At 50.3% G+C, this 26143-nt stretch overlaps 1 protein-coding gene and 2 long non-coding RNA genes across 3 annotated transcripts; 2 read left to right on the forward strand and 1 right to left on the reverse strand.

Moving 5' to 3' along the window:
• Window positions 1-17191, reverse strand: PGD (phosphogluconate dehydrogenase). The gene is made up of 13 exons (XM_047869226.1): window positions 17060-17191; window positions 16390-16465; window positions 15660-15839; window positions 12974-13039; window positions 11212-11330; window positions 9187-9256; window positions 6819-6953; window positions 4729-4918; window positions 1697-1827; window positions 1361-1494; window positions 894-993; window positions 616-738; window positions 1-524 (listed from the first exon to the last, which is right to left on the reverse strand). Exons 1-13 carry the CDS (start codon window positions 17065-17067, stop codon window positions 405-407), a joined length of 1452 nt encoding a protein of 483 aa, XP_047725182.1. The 5' UTR covers window positions 17068-17191; the 3' UTR covers window positions 1-404.
• LOC125171948 (uncharacterized) lies at window positions 7539-9468 on the forward strand. Its single transcript, XR_007154521.1, has 3 exons — window positions 7539-7549; window positions 8671-8674; window positions 8820-9468. It is a non-coding gene; the product is annotated as an uncharacterized LOC125171948 (long non-coding RNA).
• A 117-nt stretch (window positions 17192-17308) lies between the features above and the next one.
• On the forward strand, window positions 17309-25065 carry LOC125171947 (uncharacterized). The gene is made up of 3 exons (XR_007154520.1): window positions 17309-17363; window positions 20073-20265; window positions 24934-25065. It is a non-coding gene; the product is annotated as an uncharacterized LOC125171947 (long non-coding RNA).
• Window positions 25066-26143: the final 1078 nt, after the last annotated feature.

The following is a 26143-nucleotide window of genomic DNA, read 5'->3' on the forward strand; positions in this document are numbered from 1 at the left end:
TGAAGCACAGATAGAATGTATCTTTTATTAAGTAGAGAAAGCTGGGAATTCTACTACGTGATACAAAGGTTCCAGTTTGAGCGGACCCCACTTCCCATCTACGGGCGCCTCTAGCCGGGCAGAGTGCGCTGCCTCCCCGACCATAGGTGCCACGTGGAGCTGATTCACGCTACCGCGTACATGGTCCCCTCCGGGTCGCCCCAAGGGGCGGGGGCCGAGGGCATGGCGGGTCTCAAAGAGCTACGTTACAAGTAAACTCATGCCGACTTTTTCAGGAGTCCCTTGTGAGACTTTATTTTAAAAGGTCTGCGCAGTGGGCTGTGGGGCAGAGGGCTGCGTAAGCGGTGTCGTGTGGCCAAGTGGAATGTCCCAATCTGTGGAATCGTGGCGGGTGACCAGTCCGGTCAGGCATTGTAGGAAGAGGACGACACGCTGCCACCGTGGCCTGTCCAATTGGTGTGGACAAACCGTCCGGGGTTGGCTAAGAGTTCGTAAGTGTGAGCCCCGAAGTAATCCCGCTGAGCCTGGAAAACAAGGAATTGGACGGGTTGGGATAACACGGGGACACGGACCCTTGAGCCGTGTCAGTGTTTACCACCTGCTCCGAAAGCTCACCTGGATAAGGTTGGCGGGCAGCGTCTCGTGTCTGTAGCCGTCGTAAAAGGAGAGGGCGGTGGTGAAGCAGGGCATGGGGATGCCCGCCCGGACACCGGTGCTCACCGTCCGCCGCCAGGAGTCCTGAGCCAGAAAGAGCCGAAGACTCGGGGTCAGCCCCCAGAGAGGAGAACGGGCTGCGTTTGAAATGACAACGCTCACGGGCATCGATGCTGGTGAGGGAAACACAAAGCCCGGTGAGGCAGAATTCCCACACCGCCCAGCTCTGGGCCACCTACCTGGCAGTTTTCAACAGCAGACTTAAAAAAGTCATCCAGTAGTAGATTCTGAAGGTGTGGGTTCCGATCGAATGCGTCTTTTATCTTTCCTAGGAACACGCTGAAACAAGCAAGAGGAAAGAAACCAATGAAACTTCACCTCCGCGCGCTCAATGCCTGCCAGAAGGCAGGGAAGGAAGCCGGAAGCTGGTACATCCGCCCGCGAGGTACAGAGTTACTCTCCTTATCCCTTCAAGCCGGCTGTTTGCTCAGTGAGAACAGAGCCCACATCCCACGAGGCAAGGCCAGAGGGCATGACCGTCCTCCCAGAACCAGTTTAAAGGGAGTAGGGTAGACAGTCTAGTTAGAACAGCCGACCCCGTCCTGTCGCCAGCGAGGGGACTGGCCGCGCACATCCTAGGGAAACCGTCCCCAGGTGCAGAGGCCGCGACTCCCGGCACGGTGCCGCGGCGCGTCCCCGCACTTACCTCCTGATGATGCAGCCCCCCCTCCACATCAGGGCGATGCCACCGTAGTTGAGGGTCCAGCCGAATTCCGTGGCGGCTTGTCTCAGCAGCATAAAGCCTTGCGCGTACGAGATGATCTTGGAAGCATACAGGGCCTACGGAACGACGGACCCGTCAGAGCTACGGTTAGCCACGTCCACCCCGCGGGCAGGGCCGGGCCTGGCGCGGACAGCGGTGTCAGGACGGGGCTGGACTCTGCCGCCCCCACCCGGGGCCTCCCACGTCTCCACGGGCCGCTCCCACCCCCACTGCCGCCCAAGGCGCCAACCACGACCACTGCCAGGGAGCGGGCCCCACCTTCTGAATGTCCTCCAGGAATGATTTCTTATCACCTTCAAACTGGATCTTTTGGGGACCCTTCAGCTTTTGGCTGGCTTGAACCCTCTCGTCCTTCAGAGATGATAAGCACCGAGCAAAAACTGCCTCTCCTACGTGGGAGAGAGGATAACGTTACCGAAGTTCACACGTAAAACTGGACAGAAAAGAGTACACGTAAGCCCGAGAAGTTGAGGAAAAAATAGAAATGGAGCCGGATCTCCAATTGTACAAAGAGCCGGAAGTCTCAGTCTTGGGCCACAAAATCTAACATGGCTCAGAAAGAACTTTTTTTTTTTAAGTTTATTTACTGAGAGAGAGAGAGGGAGCGTGCACAGAGGAGGGGCAGAGAGAGAGAGAGAGAGAGAGAGAGAGAGAGAATCCCAAGCAGGCTCTGCCCTGTCAGCAAAGAGCCCAACTCAGGGCTTGATTCCAGGAACCGTGAGATCACGACCTGAGCCAAAACCAAGACTCGGATGCTTGACCAACTGAGCTACCCAGATGCCCCAGGAAGAACGTTTATACAAAACTCTAGACAGCTGACTTGGAAACTAAAACTCCACAGACAAGTCAATCTTCCAACATAATGAGGCATCAACCACAAAAATCAACATGCAACTCAACGGGAAGCTTTGCAGAAAAAGCGAGGAGGTAAAGCCACCATGATTCACAATTACTCTGTTGGTCCCCAAGTCAAATTTCAATTTCAATTGAGAGGACTTTAATTTTTAAATGCTCATCAAAGACTCTACTTTAAAAGCACTCGCTACCCCTCAAAAACTAGTGAATAACAGGCAGCCGCAGCATTTGGTGGGAGGCTCGACTGTGGCGGCATTGCCTGCACACGGGGGGTGGTGTGAAACCACTAGAACACTGAGGTAACCTGGACTCACCCCTCAAAACACTCCATTTCTATTTGTGAAAATGTAGTTTCCAGTACATCTATAATCACCACAACTTTGTTTCACTGGACTAAAAACCATTTTAGAAAGGTATTTTCATATCAAGACATTTAGTATCTTCAAGAACTAACCCTTATAAAAGACTACTTGCTCAACTGACAAGGTCTTTTTTTTTTTTAATGTTTATTCATTTTTGAGACAGGGGGAAGGGGCAGAGAGAGAAAGAGAGAGAGAGAGAGAGAGAGATACAGAATCAGAAGCAGCTCCAAGCTCTAAGTGGTCAGCACAGGGCCCGACGCGGGGCTCGAACCCATGAACTGCGAGATCCTGACCTGGGCGGAAGTCAGACACTTCACCGACTGAGCCAACCGGGTGCCCCTCAACTGACAAGTTCTCTAATTAGAAGAATTCCTCTAGCCATTCCTTTCCCCGCAGACAAAAATGGAAGTAAACTCTCTGGGGACCAACAAAGGGCTTTGTTTTTGAGGAAAGGGTGCCAGCCACACACACTCGAGAACGGTGGGTAGTCCTTCTGTCCCCGGGCAGCCCCCTGGCCTGCACACACCCAATGACTCGGCACAAGCAGGAGGAAGTATCTGTGCAAGGCCGCTGGCACCGGGAGGCCAGTGTGGCGCAAGCCCTCGGCGTTACTCAAGGCTCAGCCCGAAGACTTACTTCCCCGATAGTTCAGCAGACACACACGGTGCCCATCCGGGGATTAAGCCTGGCCTGCCTCTGCCGGGTAGAGGGGTACACCGTCTCCCAAACAAGAGAGTGGGATCCTTTCTGAGCCCGCAATACTCTCCCATTTGGGTCGGTGATGACCACACTGTTCCCAGCTCTTGTCCCCTCGGTCCCCAGCCCAGGCAACACTCAGATTTGCTAAACCTCGGCCACTTCCTTCTGCTTGGCCTGCTTCTCCTTACGGTGTCTCACGGCCCCAGCTCACTGTCACCAAGGAGCCATAATTAATCAGGAAATCAGAAGGAGGGAGGAGGCCAGGGAGGGAAAGACAACCTTTAACCGGAAGGCTGAGGAGGAAACTGTGTTTTATTGGAAAGGGAGCCGTTCTGCCATCAGCAAAGATCAGCCTTTCATTACACACACTAGACCCCTTGTTTTATTCTTTTCTTAAATTAGTTTGTTGGGTTTTTAAAAGGACACCTTTTAAAAGGTGCTGTCTGGGCACCCCGTTCTCCTTTTTCACTCTTGCCAGAAATGTAGCTATTTTATTCTGAAAGGACCAACTTGTGGTTTTATTAATCCTCATCATTTGTTCTCTATTTCTGCTTTCTATGATTTCCTTCGCCCTGTATCTTTTTGAGTTTGAGGCTTAGCTCACGGCTATAAGACAAACAACACGCACGGAAAGGATACACACCAATGGTCAGGACAGTGGCTTCCTTCTACAAGAAGGGCAAGGAACTTAGGACGAGAATGTTAAAGGACTTGAAATGTGTAGGCAGTATTTTATTTTTAAAATATCGGGGGGGGGGACCTCAGCAAAATATTAATAAATGCTGAGTACATAAGCTTATGTTATTCTGTGAACTTTTGTATGAAAAACTTCATTACAGTGATCTGACCCATTAGAAAGTCATGGAGGTCACCGACTACAGTTCAATCACTAAGACAAAAACTATCCCAGGGGCACCTGGGTGGCTCAGTCGGTTAAGCCTCTGGCTCTTGATTTCGGCTCAGGTCATGATCTCATGGTTCATGGGTACGAGCCTCACGTCAGGCTCTGCGCTGAGAGTGCGAGCCTGCTTCGGATTCTCTCTGTCCCTCCCCTACTCATGCTCTCTTTCTCTCTCTCTCAAAATAAATAAATAAACTTAAAAAAAAAGCTATCCCAAAGGTCAAACTGGAGAAGAAAGCCAAGAATTTCCAAATGTATCTCAAAGTCCATAAGACTGAGAGGAGGTTACCGGGAAGAGACTGAACAATGTCAGCCTCGCACACCAGAAGAGCAGAAAGCGCTCTGGAGGCTGACGAGGGCTGCACACATTCTCCCAAGACCCGCTCCTTAGCTGCCAGTCTACACCAATTCTCCGGGAGGACGTCAAGAGCAAAACAATGAGATAAAAGGCTCCAGGTGAAGCGGCACCTTACCGATGAGGGTGACAGGAACGCCGTACTCCAGGGCTGAGATGGCAGTCCACTTCCCTGTGCCCTTCTGCCCCGCGCTGTCCCTGATCTTCGGCAGCAGGTGTTTGCCGTCGCTGTCTTGGAACTTGAGGATGTTGGCCGTGATTTCAATCAGGAATGAGTCGAGCTCGGTCTTATTCCATTCCTCAAATGCCTAGTGCGGGACGTGAGAGGAAACACTGTGAGAGAAACCAGGGCCGCACGGGAGAAGCCCCCTTAACCGGCTCACTGCTTTCCTCTGCGAACGCTCACCGACGCTCACGATTTGCTCAGCACGTGAGGCCAACAGGCTCTAAGTATGTGCCTGAACGCTGCTCCCCGAGCTGAGCTCTCTGCGCCCCAGGAGGCAGTTGTATCTATTTCCACCCGGTTATGCTGACTTCCGATTGCCAGCACAGCTCTTTCCCCCGAGGCAAGCGCCCCTCGCCCCACACCATCGCCTCCTCAGAGGCCTTCCCCGCTCCCCTGATCTATATCTACCCCTTACAACAGTTTCCTCCTCTTTGTAACAGGTGCCACCAGCGGGCTTCATCTATTTATTTATTTTCATGTTTTTGAGAGAGAGAGAGAGAGGGAAAGAGAGCACACATGCGTGAGCAGGGAAGGGGCAGAGAAAGAGACAGAGAATCCCAAGCAGGCCCCGTGTTGCCAGCACAGAGCCTGATGTGGGGCTCGATCCCATGAACCGTGAGATCATGACCTGAGTCAAAGTGGGCCACTTAACTGACTGAGCCACCCAGGTGCCACACCCCTGAGTTTTCTATGGTCTATGCAATTATTATTGTGTCTTCCCAGCTCCATGCAGGATAGCGCCTTTGTGGGTTTTTTTTCACTGTCACATCCCCGGTGTTTAGAACAGTTCCTAGCGCGGACAGAAGCACTTCTATGTATTCGTTGAACACATGTATTAAGTTTGAAGTAAACCAATTAAATATGAACACAACAAAAAAAGCACTATTTCTTTGAGAACTAAGATTGTTTTGGGGGTGCCTGGGTGGCTCAGTCGGTAAAGCAGAGTGGGGATGACACCGTTAAACATCAGGAGGGAAAACCGTACAAAATCTGGAAGGACTCTGCAGTGCGGACCTCACAAGTGTGTCTAAATCACGCTCCACTCGAAGTGACTGGAACTAGAAATTCTGGATGAGAAAGGACTGCGACGCGAGCCGGGAGAGCCACATTTGGAGAAAAGGGCGGGAATGGCGATGAGTGTGCTCTCCCGTATTTTCAGTTAAAAGAAGTGTTTGCCTCGTCAACGATGCTGAAGAGAACAGAGGACTGAGGCTTACCTTGAAACGTATTTGTAAAAGATCAAACCGACGGAGGGCTGGCCAGATAATCGACACGGCAAGCGTAGTGTAACGCTAAGCAAAGAATCAGGGTGGTGTGCCCACAAGAGCTCACCACCGAATTCTTTCAGCTTTGCTGTATGTTTGCACATCTTCATAATAAAATATCGGGGTGGGGGCGGGGGGGGGTTACGTTTCCCCACTCTGGCTAACTTTTTTGACTAACTGCCAAACAGCCAGTCCCAACCTGACCAGAAAAGCAAGCTTCTCGGGGTGCCCGGCTGGCTTCGTCAGTGGAGTGTGCGACTCTTGATCTTGCGGTTTTGCGTTTAAGCCCCACCTTGGGTGTAGAGATTACTTTAAAAATAAAATCTTTAAAAAAAAAAAAAAAAAAAGAGGGGCACCTGGGTGATTCAGTCGGTTAAGCATCCGACTCGGTATCAGCTCAGGTTATGATCTCACGGTTCGCGAGATCGAGCCCTGCATCTGGCCCCATGCACTTGCTCTCTTGCTCTCTCTCTCTAAAAATAAGCTTAAAAAAAAAAGGGTCAGTAAACGGTGGGAATGGTTACCACCAAGATCCCCTGGGGACGTCCGGCTCAGTGACGAGCTCTCCCATCTTATAGCTTCCCTCCCACCGGGCTGAGTCCATCCTGCCAGCGGCACGACCGCGGGAAGGAGGAGCAGGAAGGCTTTACTGGAGCCAGCAAGTCCCTTCTCTGAGCAGGCCCGCCTGCCGCACCCGCAGCAGGGCCCGGGACTCACCTTCGCCATCTCGTCGTGCCCCATGTCCAGCACATCTTTCATCAGGTGGTAGGCCTCACAGATGAGCTGCATGTCCCCGTACTCTATCCCGTTGTGCACCATCTTCACGAAGTGTCCCGCTCCTTCATCCCCCACCTGTTAGAGGGACCGGCACCAGGAGGCCTCAGAGACGGCCCCAGAGGAATGGCCCAGAAAAGCCCACATCAAATTCTTTCGCCAGGCTCCCTCCCCAGACAAGGAACGACAGCGATGAAGCAAATCTCTGTAGTATTTTTAAAATTAAGAATCACTATGGAGCAACTCAATACAAGCTTCAATCCAGCCCCGTGTTACTTCAAACTCACTCTAAATTCATTCTAGATTCTTCCACACCTTTCAACTCACTGCCGGCACCCCCAGCCCTTTACCTGCATTTCCCACCTTCCCTTGTTACTCAGGGCCCCTCGCCCCCAGCCCTGGCCACGAGTCAAAGACCTCCTCCTCCTCCTCCTCCTCCTGAGATCACCATGCTCCTGGTGACCGGGGGTTACAGTAAGTCAGCTAATTAAATCCCTTGTACTTTTAAAAATACATAAGTGTGTTGTAGGTGTTTCCGGTGGCTACCAAGGGGTAAAGTGACCTTAGATCCCAGGTCTGGCCCTCCACCTCGTAAGCCCAGAAATGTGTCCTCACCAGGGTCTCACAGTTGACAAAAAACACTGATTTCTAACAAAGCTGGCAAGATGTATATAGTCAGAGTCCCAGTTTATGAATTGAGGGTGAGAAACTTAACTATGGATCTTAGTAGCTACAAGTGTGAGTCCGTCCGGCCGGCACACTCTGTCCCTGCAGACAAGCTACGGGGGAAGCCAAATAATCTGCAAATGGTGTAGTGGGCGGGGACTCAGAACAAAGGGAGTGTCGGGGTCAGTACTCAGGGGCATCGGGCTCTGAGGTCAGGTGCATCCGTCTCCACGACAGGCACCTACCTGCGGCTGGACCCAGTGTTTGCTGGACCTGAGCACGCTCTATCCTGGCTGTCACCGCCGGGATCCGTACTGCTGACGTTTAGAGAGACCTCCACGGTCTGAGTCTCCACTGGTGACCTGCCTCCTGCTGACTGTGACACTTTCTGTGGCTGCTAAGGAGCGTGATGAGTAACATCTTACTTCACCCCATCCTGGCTGTGACTTCACAAGTGAACTAAGGAGTGCCTGCTTTTAGGATCTAACCCAGTTCTTTCAGTATCCCGAGACAAAGCCTTGAGGCTACGGAAAGACTCAATCAGGACACCTCAGGGCCAGTATCTGTATCTGTAGATACGCTTAGGACAGGATTCTTGATGCTTCTATCCTAAGCGTATCTACAAAGAAGTGACTGTCGCTGCACTTGTACTGTAGTAACTGACTGTCAAGGCGTTAAGAGGTCCCTTCCCAGTCCTTCATACTAAGGAGAAAATCATCAGCCCTCCAAATCCAGCCCAGCCTCTCTACCCTAAGCAGACAGTGACCACTGGTGAAAATGTACAGACCAGTGTGGGTGCTACAGTTGAAGTCACCGGGCGTGGTCAGGCCCCCCCCCCCCCCATTCTTCATATGCCTCAGTCCTCGGTTCATCTCCACCCTTTACCTCCCTGGGATGAAATAAAACTAACAAAGGGGATTAGGAGCTAAAGAGACCTTAGCGACCAGCCAGCCCACCCCCCACGTTTTACAGACAAGAACACTGAAGCCCACGGAATTTTCTGACTCGCTCATGATCACCCAGTTAATGGAGAGCCAGAATTACGGCTCAGGTCTCCCAGCCTCGCGGTACGGACTGAGGCTGCGGGAGGGATAAAACTTATTCCAGTAGCGACACAAAATGCCGGAAGAGAGGTCTGTATGAACGAGCCTGGGCCTCCCTCCCATTTCGTGAAGGCAAGAGGCCATAGTGTGCTCTGTTCAAGCACAGGGCACCTGCATCCCAAGCTACAGGTACGAGATTTTCCACGGCCGGGGCCAGGATATCTGACAGCACCAGCCAGTCAGTCCTCTTCCACGTGGGCAGACAAGGGCCCCTTTGGATTCTGACATCTTCGTCATTTTCCTGAAGCCACACAGCTAAAACAAACCTCACTTCCCCTCATCCTTGCTGTGCCTTCTTAAAGAACCCGGCTCTCAGATGAATCGAGGAGGGCTGTTTGTAACATCAGCCTCAAGGCCCTGAATGTTCAGTTAAGATGCAAGGACACGTAACACAGGAAAGCATCTTAGGCCTCAGCTGTGCTAGCGACTTCGTGACCTCACATCTGAGCCGCTTGTTGCCACCACGGGCGTCCTGGCTCTGTGCACTTTGCGACACCTGTGCCCATGTTACCAGCAGGCTTGAAAGAGTAGCCAGAACTTGCCCAGTCGCAGCACGGTTCCCCAGTTCCTACTTTTGCAGCGATGCCTTGGAAGATTGTCTTGATGTGGGGCCTGTGGAAAGGAACCGTATAGTTTAGCTACTGAAAAGAGAGGGGTTGAGATCTCAAGATACTCAAGGACTATCGCCCCCCCCCCCCAATTCTGTTCAAATGGAGAGGCTGAATGGGAGGTGGAAAAAAGTAACGAACGTGCCAGAAGTGCCAAGGGAAACCTGTCAGAGGCTGCGGGCTCTGTGATTAGAGCAGACAGACGGACAGACAGAAAGGCCAGAGGAAGCATCAAAGCATCAGGAGAAATTTCTTCTGCACAATCAAAAGAAGCTGTGGTTCCAAACGGCGGGCCACAGGAATGTTCCTGTAGAGAGCCCTTCTCCCAGCCCGGGTGCGTGTGGTCAGATACAGCCCGGCTCTGCCTGGTGGAACCGCGCAGGACTTCCCGGGGCTGCGCCCACTACTATTCAGAGAAAAACCGGGTGTTCTTCATTCCTTCTGCTGCTCCTGTACGAGGACAGGTTACCTCACGGGGCTTCTCGCCTATGTTCTCCTCACTATTGACCACTAAAGGCTCCTTCACAAGAAGTGTTTGGCAAAGACACAGAACTGACGGGGTCGCAAAGCTAACGCTTAGGATTAGGGCTAAGACAGTGACATGCGGAGCTTGAGAACTCTCCTGATCTCATGGGGAGCACGTCAGCTCACAGCGTCACCTGCACCTCTGCCAGACCGGTGCGTGGAAATGCACGGCACCTGTGCATATCAAATACTTTCCTGTGTCATGTCTGCATGTCTAGCCTGCCGGGCTGTTACCCCCACGTAAATGTTCATAAGCTTCTCAGAAGCAGGAAGACTTCTATCTACTTCCAGATGTAACTTACTTAAAAGAATCCCCGAACTTGGGGTGCCTGAGTGGCTCAGTCACTTAAGTGACCAACTCCAGCTCAGGTCATGATCTCATGGTTCATGGGTTCAAGCCCCGAAATGGGCTCTGTGCTGACGGCTCGGAGCCTGGAGCCTGCTTCAGATTCTGTGTCTCCCTCTCTCTCTGCCCCTCCCCAACTTGCACTCTGTCTCTCTCTCAAAAAAATAAAGAAAACATTGCCAAAAAAAATTTTTGTTTTAATTAAAAAAAGAATCTCCAAACTTACTCCTCAGAGAGGTAACAGAAAGAATAACTTTCCCCAGGAAAACCCTTCACCTCTGGGAATTAGGTTTGAACATGTTTTCTTTAACACCTGACATAACTGTAGCATATTTGGAAGTCAAATTCATTCAGAAAAGAATGGTACCTTGTCGGGCCTCCCTGAAAAGGATCCTCCTTTTCTGTTTGCTTCTGTTCTGCTCAGCTATCTCCCTCTGTCTGGCTCTCTCTCTCTGCGGTCTGAACAGCAGGGGGAGTTGCCCTCAGTCAACGGCAGGTGGGATTGTCCCTTCCATCTGTTTGTGTTGGTTCTCTCTCCGCTCACCCCCCACCCTTACGCCTCATGCACCCCTTCTTTCATATCTCCAACACACCTCCCCTTCTATGGCCAACGCCTCCTCTTATATGCAGCACAGCAAACAGTGTAAAATGTGTTTTTGCCCCAAATCAAATAAAAAACGTCTACCTCGCTTTCCCAGGGGCGAAATAGGCTCTGTCAGATTTTTCCATTACCCACAATTATTAAATACACAGCTATCTTAGAACTGTACGTCACTTACAGAGGCAGACCTTACTTCTAAGTCCAGACAGTGCACAGGACGCTATGTGAACAGCTTCCTTAAAGCCTCTGAACTCTGTAAGCCTATTTAGAATTTCTGTATCAGTCTTGGAGGGAGTAACAGAAGAAAACAGGCAGAGGAGAATATGCACGTGTATGATGTCAAAGCAGCAGAGTGGATAAAAGAAACCTTTCCAGCATCTCTGACACTCAGGCACCTCGGAGGTCAGAGTGCCAGAAGTGTCCCCAGCTCACCCTTCTCCCAGCTCGGGCCTCCCCTGTGCCGAAGTGGGGCACCTTCGATACTCACCAGGCTTCTTTGTCCCCTCCTGGCATAAGTGAGGGGCCATAGCGGGCCCCTTCCTCTCCGCCACTGACTCCGCTCCCCACAAACAGGATTCCCTTGGCCTTGAGGGTTCGACATCGTCTCTACAGGAGAGAAAATTAATTTCATTATGCTTCCATAAAGTTCTCTCCCAATGAATGAGACGAGGTATCAGACACGTATGGAGAGCCCACGCTGGACATGAAATGACCCAAGGATCCAAGAATAACCTGATCATTCAAGAAATTTAATCCCCTCAGTTTGGGAGTTAGAAAAAAAAATATCCAGGGTGCCTGGCTGGCTCAGTAAAGCATGTGACTCTTGATCTCAGGATCGTGAGTTTGATCCCTATGTCGTGTGCAGAGATTACTTTAAAAAAAAAAACAAAACAATCCACAGAAGTCTAATGTTTATTTTTAAGAGAGAGAGAGAGAGAGAGAGCGAGAGAGCATGCGTGCATGCAAGCGGGGGAAGGGCAGAGAGAGGGAGACACAGAATCTGAAGCAGGTTCCAGGCTCTGAGCTATCAGCACAGCTGACCCACAAATAGTGAGACCATGATCTGAGCGGAAGTCAGACATCCAACCAACTGAGCCACCCAGACGCCCCTCCACAAAAGTTTAAAACAGCTATCTGGGTGCCTGGGTAGCTCAGTCAGTTAAGTGTCCCGACTCTTGATTTCAGCTCAGGTCATGATTTCACTCTGTGGGATCGAGCCCCACATCCGGCTCTGTGCTGACAGCAAGGAGCCTGCTTGGAATTCTCTCCCTCTCTCTGTCCCCCCCTCAAAATAAATAATAAACATTAAAAAAATAATAATAAAATAATAAAATAAAACAAAACAAAATAAAATAAATAGCTATCCTTCCCCCAAATGGAAATAATGAAGCCAAACATACATTCTCATTTTACTAGAAGATCCAGTTACCGTAAGACTCAATCAGGAGTTTAATACAGGGCGTCTGGATGGCTCAATCGGTTAAGCATCTGACTGCGGCTCAGGTCATGATCTCAAAGTTTGTGAGTTCAAGCCCGGCATCAAGCTCTCTGCTGTCAGCTTGGGATTCTCTGTCCCCCTCCCACTCACACACTCTCTCTCTCTCTCTCTCTCTCTCTCTCAAATAAAACACTTTAAAAAATGATACAAAAGAGTTTAATACAAATACGACTTCCCTGACTCAGCACTTCAGATCCTCCAGAGACTCCTTCTAGCATATGAGGCCAGTAAAGATGTGGTTCTCGGGGCACCTGGGTGACTCGGTTGGTAGAGCATCCAACTTCCACTCAGGTGATGATCTCGCGTTTCATGGGTTCAAGTCCCAAATCGGACTCACCGCTCTCAGTGCAAAGCTGGCTTCAGATCCTCTTGTCCCCCTCTCTCCCTGCCCCTTCCCTGCTATCTCTCTCAAATAAAACATTAAAAAAAAAAGGACGTGGTTCTCAACCACACTGCACACCGACTGACATACCATGGGCTGGTGGCACAGTAGGAAAGAGCTAAGCACGAACTCTCAGCCTGCTGTATCCAAGCAAAAGTCATCCTTTTGAGTTACATGTATGACGGAGGAGGCCTCATTCCATCAGGTATGTCTTAGCAGAAACAAAGGCCAAGAACTGCAACGTCAGCACCAAGCCCCAGAGTCAGCACTACAGAAGGACAGTCCATGCTTTTATCACATGTACAGTGCTGATACTTTTTTCTAGAATGTTCCCAGAACCAGGAAGAATTTAGACTGGAGAATACTTACTGTGGTATCCCTGTATTCAGAATTTCCTCCATCAATGATGATATCACCAGTGTCCAACAATGGTACCTGTAACCAGACACTAGCATTAAGGTGAGCCAAAGAAATGAAAGACAAAAACAGAATGTACCTCGAGCAATTAATACAAACAAGAATTTATCCCAAATAAATCCAGTCTAAAAGCGTATGTTGTCTCATTTTCAAAAATCCTCTCCGTGGCTATGGCTGGAGCCTACACGAAAGGTTAGGGCTAGCAACCCAGTCAGACCTCCCCACAACTAAGATGGTTCTCTTTAAAATTTGACAACAACCAGGGGCGCCTGGGTGGCTCAGTCGGTTAAGCGTCCGACTTCAGCTCAGGTCACGCTCTCACAGTCCAGAGTTCAAGCCCCGCGTCGGGCTCTGGGCCGATGGCTCAGAACCTGGGGCCTGCTGCGGATTCTGTGTGTGTCTCTCTTTCTGCCTCTCCCCTGCTCATGCTCTGTTTCTCTCTGTGTCAAAAAGAAATAAAAACATTAAAAAAAAAGAGAAATAGGGGCACCTGGGTGGCTCAGTCGGTTAAGCGTCCGACTTCGGCTCAGGTCATGATCTCACAGTCTGTGAATTCAAGCCACGCGTCGGGCTCTGTGCTGACCGCTCAGAGCCTGGAGCCTGCTTCTGTTTCTGTGTCTCCCTCTCTCTCTGCCCCTCCCCATTCATGCTCTGTCTCTGTCCCAAAAATAAATAAACGTTAAAAAAAAAATTTTTTTTAATTTGACAACAACCAAAACCTACTTGAAAGATTTTGTATTTCCAGTGCGTGCCCCTGGCTCGTTTACATTCGCAAACACTGGGAACAGGACTCGTTCTGAAGGATTACATCACATCCTATAAAATCTCTGCACAGGGCAGAGTGGGGGTCCAGTGAACAGACATCAGGTGGTTTGGTGCCTGAGTGAGATGATCAGCCCCGTCTGGAGACGGCGGGAGGAGACCGGGCCTCGAACTAGCACATCTTCCTACAGAACACAACTGGGCTGGCTTGGCCATTTATCATTCGGTCCACACCCCCCCACACCCACAGGGCTTCAGTGGACCTCACTTCGTATTTTCTTATGTTGAAGAGTAAGCTACCACTTTCCAATCCGTTCTGTCGCTAATCGTGACCAGCTTAGCATCTTGCTACACAAAAAGCTTGCTATGTCCTTCCCTTATCGCAGTGTTCTTCCTTTCTAGGTCACTTTTGTCTTTCGTGGTAGCACGCTGGTTACAAACCCCTCTCCCCGTGGAGACGCCCCCACTGTTAACACTGCTCCCGGAGAAAAGGAACGTTCACCCCTTGCCTTTGTTTCCTGGCACTACATTTCTCACCGAGAAACGTTTCTTCCAGACAGCTAATGCCTCGGGTTTTTTTCAGAACCCGAGAACCTGTTACCGTAGAATCGTTTAGGAGTAGCTTCGTAAGTTATTTCCACGGGTGCCCCTTCGTCCATATGTTGCGTGTGGTTTTGCGTTTCGTTGTTGGAGGAAATAGCACCCCGAGGCTGCAGGGCACTGGCCGTGAGCTTGTCTCCACGGGCTGTCGGTGAGGTATGTTGAGGGAAGGGGCCCCAGAGGTGCCCCAGAAACAGCTCACAGCTACAGTGCCTCAACCAAATGCTGCCGGGCACACTCCCAGGGGAAAAGGCTGTTGTCCCCATCAGCTCCTCCTCTCCCACAGTCATCCCAGTGGGTGGGTGGCCATCAGCCCTTCTGTGAGGGGACAGACCCACCATCCCCTGATGACGCACAGCAGGGGAAAGTCTAAAGGGATCAGACTATAATTGTTACAGAACAAGGGTTAGCACCTACACAAAACACTCCCTCCTTGGCTGATAATCAGGGCCAGAAGTGTAACAGAGGCCTGCCTCCCAGAGGCCCTCTCTGGGACACTTGGCATCGGGTCACCCATCTGCCCCAGCACAGCCATTCCCGCCCTAACACATTTTTTTTTTTCTTGCAAAAAAGATACACTTGCTAGAGCCAACAAATCATTGAGAAATAAGTACCCAGTATGTAGTTCCCAGGATTCCCTAAGGGGACCTCATCGTTTATATGAAGCGATACAACACTTTAAGTGTCGAGAAAAATGGGAAACCGACTTCTAAATTTCAGACACTAAGGTTTATTAGCGAATAGCACTAAACACGCATAACACCACGACCAAAACTGTGTTTCTGAATACCAAAGAGACCAAGACTAGGGTTTGTGTCCCCACTGTTAATGAATTCTTATGGCAACATCTCTCGTCTCTCGGTGGCCTCAGAATCTCATGCCTAAGGAATCATTACCACCTGAGGATGTGCTGTTAACTTAAATTAATGCCAAGTTGACAAACGCTGAGACGTGGACGCAGTTTTGTTTGAACTGAGCAGTTCCTATCCAGAAATTGAAAAAGAAAAAAAAAATATCTTAAGTAGAAAAGCGAGATCTACTCGCAGTCCGTGGGTTCGAGCCCCACATCGGGCTCTGTGCTGACAGCTCGGACCCCGGAGCCTGTTTCCGATTCTGTGTCTCCCTCTCTCTCTGACCCTCCCCCGTTCATGCTCTGTCCCTCTCTGTCTCAAAAATAAATAAACATTAAAAAAAAAAATTTAGAAAAGCGAGATCTAGCTACGGGAAGAGACAAGTTGCCCCGCTAGTAGCAGCTGGGGGGCAGGGCTGGCCTCACCAGTTTTTCAATGAAATCATCAACGGCTTGGCCAGCCTTCACCAGCAGTATGATGCGCCGCGGTTTCTTCAGCTTGGAGACCATCTCCTCCAAGGAGCGTGCTCCGACCACCTTGGTTCCCTTTGCCTCGTTGGCCAAGAAATCGTCCACTTTGGAGACCGTCCTATTGAAAGCACAAACCTAGAAGGCCGAAAAGGTCTGATTAGGAGATTCAGGACACAGAAGACCTTCAGACCCTGGATTAAGTGAACCTCAAGGCACGGAACTGAATATAAGCAAAGGGTGACTGCCTGAGGCAAATCAGGCTAGAGTCTGTCACTAGCTGATAGAGACTCAATCAAGTCTAGGAACCGGCTGCTGCAAACTGCTATCTTTTGTACCGAAACCACTTTAGTGTTTATAACTATTTAAACTTTTCTCTCTCCCCCGGTTCTCATTAGGCAATAAAGGTAGAGTTCTATACATCCGGCCGGATTTCTCCTGCTTAACATCCGGTAAGTTTATCCAGGCTTACAGAACTGACATCTATTTTGCAAGACTGTCCTTCAGAGGATTGCGGAGCTGGCCCTCCCACACCGCATGTGACCTGGTGCTTCTCTTTCCCTTTGCAATAAACGTCCTAAGCAGCAACAGGGCATATACGAAGAGACCTAAGTTCCAGATTGTACAGGATCTTTGAAATCAGCCTCCGTGCACCAAGAACCCACAAGAGTGTGCCCTCCTGACTTACCACGAAGCCATGGTCATTCATGTTCAAAATTAAGTTCTGGCCCATGACAGCCAGTCCAATCAGTGCAATATCAGCTCTAAAAGACCGGGAAAAGGAACAAAGAAAAATGTGTCGGTTCCACTTTAATCCCTTCCAACTCAGGGGCCCAGAGTGTCCTAGCTTTTGCTATGAATACCTTGCCTTACCATTTCCTCTGTCCCCCTCCTCTCTTCTACCCCTGAGAACCCAGGCATGCGCCTTCAGGCCACCCTGCCCTCTGCCACTTCAAAGGACCTCAAGTTCTCTTGAGATCAACTAGACTTGCACGCAGGAGGGCATGCAATCTTTGCCGTGCTCACTGCGGGTGTCCCCGCTCCCACACGGGGGAGAAGCCCCTGCAGGCACAGCCGCCCACTGTCCAGCCTCTTCCCCTCCTGGCTCGGGCCCTGGCTGCCCTCGGCCATGCGGGTTCCCTCCCGCCCGGCCCTTTCTAGAAAGGGGGATCCGCCCGGCGCCGCCGCGAGGGGTAGAGGGCCCGGGCCCGAGGGGGCTGAGACCCTGAAGGTCCGAGGCTCCGGGCGCCACGAGGCCGTGCTCCGGCGACCCCCGGGGCCAAAGCGACTTCAGGCAGGTTCCGCCCTCCTCGCCGGCCCCCGTAAAGTTCCCCGGCGGTCCGCGAGCCGTCACTCACTGGGCCATGGCGGCGGCGACGCACCGGGCAGGAGCGGACAGAACCAGAGAGCAGAGAGCGCGCGGAGCGGCGACCGAGGAGGAGTCCCGCTCCGGCTTCGGCCCCCAGGCTCTGGCCGCGGCCTTCCGGCGCCGACCAATCGGGAGGAAGGGGCGGAGCTGTGCCACCACGCCATTGGCCCTTCCCGGCGCCTGTTAGACCACCTGAGGCAAACAGGCCCGCCCACTTCTGGGGCCGGCTCAGGAGAGCGCAGAGCACATCGATGGCGACGCCAAAGCAGAAGGGGCGGGGTCGCCGGGGACTGGTACGAGCGCGCTGGGCGAGAGGCTCTGGGCGCCGGGACACCAGGCTGGGAGCGGCGCGGGCATAAGTGGAGGGGGGGGAAGGGGGGGAGGGGGGGGAGGGGGGGAGGGGGGGGAAGGGGGGGAGGGGGGGAGGGGGGGAGGGGGGGGAAGGGGGGGGAGGGGGGAGGGGGCGCCTGGGACAGGCACAGGGAACCGGGCAGGGGGCGCCCGGGACTAGCACAAGGGGCCGGGAGGGGCGCAGGCACGAGTGGAGGGGTGCGGGGCACCTGAGACAGGCACTGGGGGCAGGGGGCGGGGGCACAAGTGAAGGCGGCGGGGGGCGCGAGCTGGCGGGCGCAAGGGACAGCGGAGCTGGCAGAGCGGGGGACGCCTGGGACTGGCACAGGGGGTGGGGCGAGGCGGGGGGCTCCGGGACAGGCACTAGCGACTGGGGGGGGGGGGGGCGCAAGCCGGGAGGCCCCGGGACCGAGGAGGGTGTCGGGCGCGCGGCGGGGTCGCCGGGGCTGGCGGAGGGGCGGCGGCGGGCGGCCCCACCCGGACCCGAGCAGAGGACGCTCGGGGCCGGGGCTCCGCTCGGTGGGAAGGGTGGCGGCTCACGTCGGGCCGTGCATTCCAGGGTCCCAGGCACTCGGACGCCTGTTGTCCGAGTGCCCCTCGCCCCTCCCATCGCGGCCGCGCACTGTGGGGTTCAACCCCGTCGGGGACCGAGGCTCGTTGCGGCCTGTGGGAGTAACGGGTGCCAGGAAATGTGGGACCCCACCCACGACCCTGCGCGGGGAGCGCGCAGCCCCAGTTGCAGGAAAAGCAGCGGGCGCAGAGCAGGCTGGGAACGAACTTGTTGCGGGGGTGATGGAGGTCGCGTGGTTGAACTTCCCGAACCCGCTGAGGAGCTGGAGGTGCCCCGCAGGCCTTCTCAGAAGCGCCCGGGTGCTCCAGGCATCTTCCTCTCCCAGCACTGAACCCTCCCGCCTCCTACAGCAGATGCTGCTGAACCAGGCTTGGCGCCTCCAGCACATTTAAGATTTTTTGTGTTTCCATGAATCCTTCATGTCATCTCACGTGTACCTTGCACATAGTAAGTGCTCACCCGATAGAAAAGTCACACAGCTGGTTGGTGGGTAGTTAGTGACCCAGTTGTGACTGATTCAAGGCCAAGGCTAGTTCCATCACACCAAGCGCACAGGTTACTTTGTAATACAGATTTCGACAGGTACAATAATTTCCACGCGAGCTTGTGTCCCACCCACTATGGTAGTTTTTTTCCTGTTGGAAGTTGGGTATGAATAAATCACAGTAGCAGTATTTTTTAATGCAATGGAATCTCTGAAAATTTTAAAACTCACAATCTACTTTATCTTCTATGTAAATATTTATCTGTATGGTTTTCTTCACTAAAGGCATTCTTTCTTTGAATGTGTTCTTTTTCTTGAGTCGCTTCCATATTTGCCTGTTTTGTACCAGTCAGGGCTTACACGCCCGAAAAGTCCAACTTTCTTTTGTATACTCTCCCTTGAGCAAGGTGTTCATGGATTCTGAGGTTGACTCACTGTACAATGTCCAGGTGGGGCCAAGGTTAGAACAGCACTTCCTCCTGAGGAAGAGAAGTCCCTGTCCCCTGAGGCCTTTTCCTTCTTTCCTTCTTGCTTTTCCTGGGTACAGAAATAGACAACTGTAGGCAAGCCCAGAGTTTATTTTATTTTTTGGCTCAACATTAGTAATTAAAAAAAAAAAACCTCCAGTACAGTTAACATACTTTGTTGTTAATAGTTTCAGGTATACAATGTAGTGATTCAACAATTTTGTACATTACTCAGTGCTCATCACAATAAATGTACCCTTAAAAAAAAATCGGTTAAGCGTCCAACTTCGACTCAGGTCATGATCTCACAGTTCATGGGTTCGAGTCCTGTGTCAGGCTCTGTGCTGACAGCTGGGAGCCTGGAGCCTGCTTCAGATTCTGTGCCTCCTTCTCTCTCTTTCCCTCCCCTGCTCACGCTCTCTCTCTCTCTCTCTCTCTCTCTCTCAAAAATAAAATAAACATTAAAAGAAAATCTCTACCTGCAAAATGACGCTCAAATTCATGACCCCAAGATCAAGAGTCGTATGTTCTACCGACTGAGCCAGCCAGGTGCCCCACAGTAAGCGTACTACTCTCCTAGTCTTCTATTTCACCCGTCCCCACCCCCACTTCCCCTCTGCTAACCATCAGTTTGTTCTCTGTGGTTAACTCTGTTTTTCTTTGTTTGTTGAATTCCACATACGAGTAAAATCCTGTGGTATTTGTCTTTCTCGGACTTAACTTCTTTCACTTAGCATAATTCACTCTAGTTCCATCCATGTTGCAAATGGGAAGATTTCATTCTTGTTTATGGCTCAATAGTATTCCAGTGTATATATATCACTCCTTTATCCATTCATCAGTCGACGGACATTAGGGAGGCTTCTGTAATTTGGCCATTGTAGATCACGCCGCAATAAACACAGGGGTGCCTCTATCTTTTCGAATTAGCGTTTTCTTATTCTTGGGGTACATACCCAGAAGTGGAATTACTGGATCACAGGGTAGTTCTATTTTTAATTTTTTGAGGAACCTCCATACTGTTTTCCACTGCGGCCGCACCAGTTAGCATTCCCGCCACAGGGCACCAGGGTTCCCCTTTCTCCACTTCCTCACCAACACCTGTTGTTTCTTGTGTTTTTAATTTTAGCCAAGAAAGCCCAGAATTTATCTTACAGCTACAAGCAAGGTGCCTGGCTGCCCTCAACACTTCCCTAAAGGGGGAAGGAAGTGACTATGGAAATGGCGGAGCCAAGCAAAACCAGGGAGGGCAGACCTTCCGTCACTGGTCACCGTTGAGGCAAAAGCCCTGCGCGGCCTGAGCCCCAGCCCTGCCCAAACAGGTGACAGTAGTTTTGGAGGAACCAGGCTGGTAGGAATCGTGGGGCTCTCCCTACCGAGTGTCTCCGCCCTCCAGTGTGCGAGGCGGCTTGTTAAATGTGAATTCGGATATCACAGACCTGGGGGACGCCGGGCAGTGTGCATTTTATCCCTCCAGTGGGTTCTGACTGCAGGTGGCGCACGGGCCACCTTTTGAAATGGTTCTCAAAGGGTGGTCTAGGACCCCTGGAGGTCCCTCATACCCTTTCAGGGAGAAGTGGGGACAAAACCTTTCTCCATAGAACCAGTAGGATCGGATTTGTCTTTTTCATCTTCATTCTCTTACGAGTGTCTAGTGGCGTTTTCCAGAGGCTCTGTGACATGTGCTCTGGAAGAGGTTACATGTGGAAGCAAATGAGAGTATCCGGCGGTCTTAAACTGTAGCGAGCTTGACATTAGAGAGATTTGCACAACTGCCAGGCAATAACACAGATCACTGAGTTTCCTTTTGTTTTGGGAACCTGTTATTAAAAACTGGTATTCATTTTTAAAATGGTTAGTATTGGGCTGCCTACGTGGCTCAGTCGGTTAGGCGTCTGACTCTTGATTTCGGCTCAGGTCATGGTCTGATGGCTGTGAGCCCCGTGTCGGGCTCTGTGCTGACAGTGTGGAGCCTACGTGGGATTCTCTCTCTCTCCCTCTCTCACTGCCCCTCCCTTGTCTTCTCTCAAAATAAGTAAGCTTCAAAGTCAATGAATTGGTAAATATTGATAAAACTCACATAAACAGAAGCTCTTTGTATCATCGGTCATTTTTAGGAATGTAAAGGGGTCTGAGACCGGTGGTTTGTGAACCACTCATCTAAACCAACCCCTGTTTTAGAGATGAGGAAATTGGGGCTCAGGGAAGTGGAACTTGCTTAATCAGAGACGTACACTAGAACTGCCCCTCTGGGGACAGATCAGATGCTCTCCAGGGTCCCTCTCAATAGAACCTGGGGTCCAGAGACAGACCCAGTGGTAGGACAGCACGTTATCACAGAAGTCAGATCAGATGGCTCCTCAAATGACGTGGAACATCTGTCTTTCTCGGCAGCTGCTTGATAGAGACAGGGAGGAATGGGTTTGGGGGTCACGCTGCCCTTAGCTTGCTCTGATTCCACTTCTTTCTAGCTGTGCAGTATGGAGCAAGTTGTCAAGTCTCAGGAGTTTCCTCATGTGTATATAAGGAGCGACAAAACCACAGAGGGTAGCTCTAGGGTGAAATGACTCAAACCAGGGCTTGTGTCTGGACTGAGTGCCCGTATGCCAGCTTCTGTCTTTTTTTTTTACAGAAAGGACACAGAGAGGAGAGATACAAACTGTAGTGGAGAATAGGACTGAAAGAGGACATATCAGGGGTGCCTGGGTGACTCAGGTGAACATCTAGACTCTTGACTTCAGCTCAGGTCATGATCTCATGGTTCGTGAGTTCCAGCCCTGCGTGGGGCTCTGCACTGACAGCACAGAGCCTGTTTGGGATTCTGTCTCTCTCTCTCTCTTAATAAGTAAATAAGTAAGGAAGTAAATAAATAAACAAACAAACATTAAAAAAAAAAAAACCCACGGGGTGTTTGGGTGGCTCAGTTGGTTGGGCGTCTGACTTCAGCTCGGGTCATGATCTCACCATTCCCGAGTTTGGGCCACGTGTCCGGCTCTGTGCTGACAGCTCAGAGCCTGGAGCCTTCCGATTCTGTGCCTCCCTCTCTCTCTGGCCCTCCCCTGCTCGTGCTTTGTCTCTCTCGCTCTCAAAAATAAATAAACATAAACCAACAAAAAACAAAAACACCCACATTTCTTCAGGCTTCCTGGTGCAGTCTTCTGGGAATAGAGGCAGAAAAGCAACTTTGCAGCTTGCTGCACAGCTTCTGAGTGGTTCCTAGAGTTCTAACTCAGCTGGCGATAAAATGCCCCACTATTTGAATTGCTTGCTATGAAACTTCCCATTTGACAATGACATACCCGTGACTCTCACAATCTCCGTCTTCCTGATCCAAATGCTTGTCACCCCAAGCATCCTGTCTTCCTCCCCACAGTCCCCACCTCTGTCCTACATCCCTTCTGAGCGCCCTAAGCAAGGTCCACGAGCATAGATGCCACGTCAGTCTTGCTCCCAAGTGTGTCTATCACCTTCCTGTGCCTTATACTTAATAGATGGGCACCAACTGTTGCTGTCAAATGTCTGGTTTACAGTTGTGTTTTTAAATTTTTATTTATTTTTTAAATGTTTTTTAAAAAAATTTTATATGTTTATTTTTGATAGAGACAGAGCACAAGTGGGGTAGGGGCAGAGAGAGGGAGGGAGACACAGAACCTGCAGCAGGCTCCAGGCTCCAAGCTGTCAGCACAGAGCCCGACGCGGGGCTTGAACTCACAAACCACAAGATCATGACCTGAGCTGAAGTCGGACACTTAAAGTGGCGCCGACTGAGCCACCCAGGCGCCCCTAATTGTTTATTTTTGAGAGAACACAAGGTGGGGAGGGGCAGAGTAAGTGGGGACAGAGGATTTGAAGCAGGCTCTATGCTGACAGCAGCAAGCCCGTTGTGGGGCTTGAACTCCCGAACCGTGAGATCATGACCTGGGCCGACACTGGACGCTCAACCGGCTGAGCCACCCAGTCACCCCACTTAGCATGTTTTTGAGGCTTGTCCATGTTGTGGCATGTATGAATGGTGTGCTCCTTTTTACTGCTGAGTGGTATTCCTCTGTGTGTAATTTGTTTATCCACATAATTTGTTTATCTGGTCATGGACATTTGGATTCTTTTTTTAAAAAAAAAATTTTTTTAACATTTATTTATTTTTGAGACAGAGAGACAGAGCATGAACGGGGGAGGGTCAGAGAGAGAGGGAGACATAGAATCTGAAACAGGCTCCAGGCTCTGAGCGGTCAGCACAGAGCCCGACGCGGAGCTCAAACTCACGGACCGTGAGATCATGACCTGAGCCGAAGTCGGCCGCTTAACCGACTGAGCCACCCAGGAGCCCCATTTAGATTATTTCTAAGTTGGACCATACATAAAGAACAAATCTTGTTTTGAACATTCACGTACCAAGTGTGGGGGCATGGTTTCATTTTTCTTGGGTAGACACGTTGGAGAAAAAGTGCTGGCTCATATGGTGCATGTTTAACTTCTGAAGAGCTGCTAAGTTACTTCCAAAGTGGCCGCACCATTGTGCGTTCCCACAAGCACTGTGTGAGGGTTCCCGTTCCCCCACATCCTCACCAACATTTGATTCTGTCTTTGTGATGACGGCCATCCTAGTGGGTGTGAAATGGTATCATCTCATTGTGGTTTTAATGTGCATCTCCCTAATGGCTAATAATGATGAGCATATTTTCTTTCTTTTTTTTTTTTTTTTAAATTTTTTTTTTTTTTTTTAACGTTTATTTATTTTTGGGACAGAGAGAGACAGAGCATGAACGGGGGAGGGGCAGAGAGAGAGGGAGACACAGAATTGGAAACAGGCTCCAGGCTCTGAGCCATCAGCCCAGAGCCTGACGCGGGGCTCGAACTCACGGACCGCGAGATCGTGACCCGAGCTGAAGTCGGACGCTTAACCGACTGCGCCACCCAGGCGCCCCATGATGAGCATATTTTCAAGGGCTTATTAGCTATTCATATATATATTTTATCTGGTGAGATATCCATTCAGATCTTTTCTTTGTACATTTTTAATAAGTTCTAGAATCGATTTATTTAAAAAGTTGCAGATAGTGCAGAGAGTAACCTTAGTTTCCCCCTACGGCTAACATCTTAACATTACCGTGGCGTATTTGTCACAACTGAGAAACCAACACTGGCATTAATACTGTGACCTGAACTCCAGACTTCATTAGAGTTGCATTTTCCAGGGCACCTGGGTGGCTCAGTCCATTAAGTGTCAGACTTCGGCTCCGGTCATGATCTCACGGTTGGTGAGTTCGAGTCCCGTGTCGGGCTCTGTGCTGACATCTTGGAGCCTGGAGCCTGCTTCGGATTCTGTGCCTCCCTCTCTGCCCCTCCTCTGCTTGCACTCTGTCTCTCTTTCTCTCAAAAATAAATATTAAAATAATTTTTTTAAAAAGAGAGAATTACATTTTCCACAAATATACTTTTCCTGTTTGGGGGCCTATCCAGAATACATTACATTTTCTCATTACATCTTCTTAGTTTCCTCTGGTCTGTGGCAATTTCTTGGTCTTATTTTTAATAACCTTTGATTTTTTTTTTAAAGATTATATTTTTAAGCAATCTCTATACCCATCGTGAGGCTTGAACTCACAACCCCGAGATCAAGAGTCACATGTTCCGGGGCGCCTGGGTGGCGCAGTCGGTTAAGCGTCCGACTTCAGCCAGGTCACGATCTCACGGTCCGTGAGTTCGAGCCCCGCGTCAGGCTCTGGGCTGATGGCTCAGAGCCTGGAGCCTGTTTCTGATTCGGTGTCTCCCTCTCTCTCTGCCCCTCCCCTGTTCATGCTCTGTCTCTCTCTGTCCCAAAAATAAATAAAGGTTGAAAAAAAAATTAAAAAAAAAAAAAAGTCACATTTTCCACTGATTTAGCCAGCCAGGCACCCCTCACAACCTTCAATTTTGAGGAATGCTGGTTGGGGATCTTATAGAATGCCCTTCAATTTGGATTGAAATTTTTTTTTCTCTTGGTTATACAGGAGTTGTGGATTTTGTGGAAGAATACCATGGAAGTAAAGTGCCATTCTCTTGACATCATACCAGAGGGACACGCTATCAACAGGGATGATATTAGTCCCAAACACTAGACAAGGCAGTGTTTATCGAGCCTCACCACCATAAAGTTCTTTCTTTACTCCTTTCCATGTTCTATTCTTTGGAACCCATTCAGTAGGTACAGCCTACTTTTGCCTGTTTGTTTTTTAAACAGCATTGTTTGTCTTACTGAGTTTTAAAAGTTTTTGTGTATCCTAAGTAAAAGTTATTTATTAGATATACAACCAACAAATATTTTCTCCCAGTTTGGGGCTTGTCTTTTCATTTTCTCAATGGTGTCTCCTGAAGAGGAAACTTTTACTTTTTTTAAAAATATTTATTTTTGAAAGACAGAGAGAGTACAAGCAGGGGAGAGGCATCATGAGAGAGGGAGACACTGAATCCAAAGCAGGCTCCAGGCTGTCAGCACAGAGCCCGACACGGGGCTCGAACTCACAGACCATGAGATCATGACCTGAGCCAAGGTCAGATGCTTAACCGACTGAGCCACTCAGGCGCCCCAGCTGGTGACATACCTAAAAAACCTTTGCCAAACCCCAAATCGCAAAGACTTTCTCCTATGTTTTCTTCCAGAATTCTTAGGGTTTTAGCTCTTACATGTAGATCCATGATCCATTTTGAGTTAATTTTTGTATAACATGTAAGGTAGGGGTCTAAGTCCATATTTTTGCATATGGATATCCAATTGTTCAAGCAACATTTGTTGGAAAGACCCCACTGAATTGCCTTGGCATCCTGGTAAAAAATCAGTCGACCTCAAATATGAACTGTGTATCTGGATTTTCCATTTTGTTCCATTGATTTTATGCTAGTACCACACTGTCTTCTTTTTTTTTTTTTTTTTTAATTTTTTTTTTCAACGTTTATTTATTTTGGGGACAGAGAGAGACAGAGCATGAACGGGGGAAGGGCAGAGAGAGAGGGAGACACAGAATCGGAAACAGGCTCCAGGCTCTGAGCCATCAGCCCAGAGCCTGACGCGGGGCTCGAACTCACGGACCGCGAGATCGTGACCTGGCTGAAGTCGGACGCTTAACCGACTGCGCCACCCAGGCGCCCCCCACACACTGTCTTCTTGATTACTGTAGCTTTATAGTAAGTTTTAAAATCAGGTAAATTCTTCAACTTAGTTTT

Source organism: Prionailurus viverrinus, chromosome C1 (assembly GCF_022837055.1).
Source record: "Prionailurus viverrinus isolate Anna chromosome C1, UM_Priviv_1.0, whole genome shotgun sequence".
In the NCBI taxonomy this organism is placed as follows: domain Eukaryota; kingdom Metazoa; phylum Chordata; class Mammalia; order Carnivora; family Felidae; genus Prionailurus; species Prionailurus viverrinus.

What these genes read in the sequence shown, in the direction of transcription:
- PGD (XM_047869226.1), bottom strand. An exon ending in TCCTGGAGGACATTCAGAAG is followed by an intron (nt 1,495 to 1,696) that starts GTGGGGCCCGCT and finishes GTCGTTCCGTAG; the next exon opens with GCCCTGTATGCTTCCAAGAT. An exon ending in TGCCCGCCAACCTTATCCAG is followed by an intron (nt 525 to 615) that starts GTGAGCTTTCGG and finishes CTTGTTTTCCAG; the next exon opens with GCTCAGCGGGATTACTTCGG.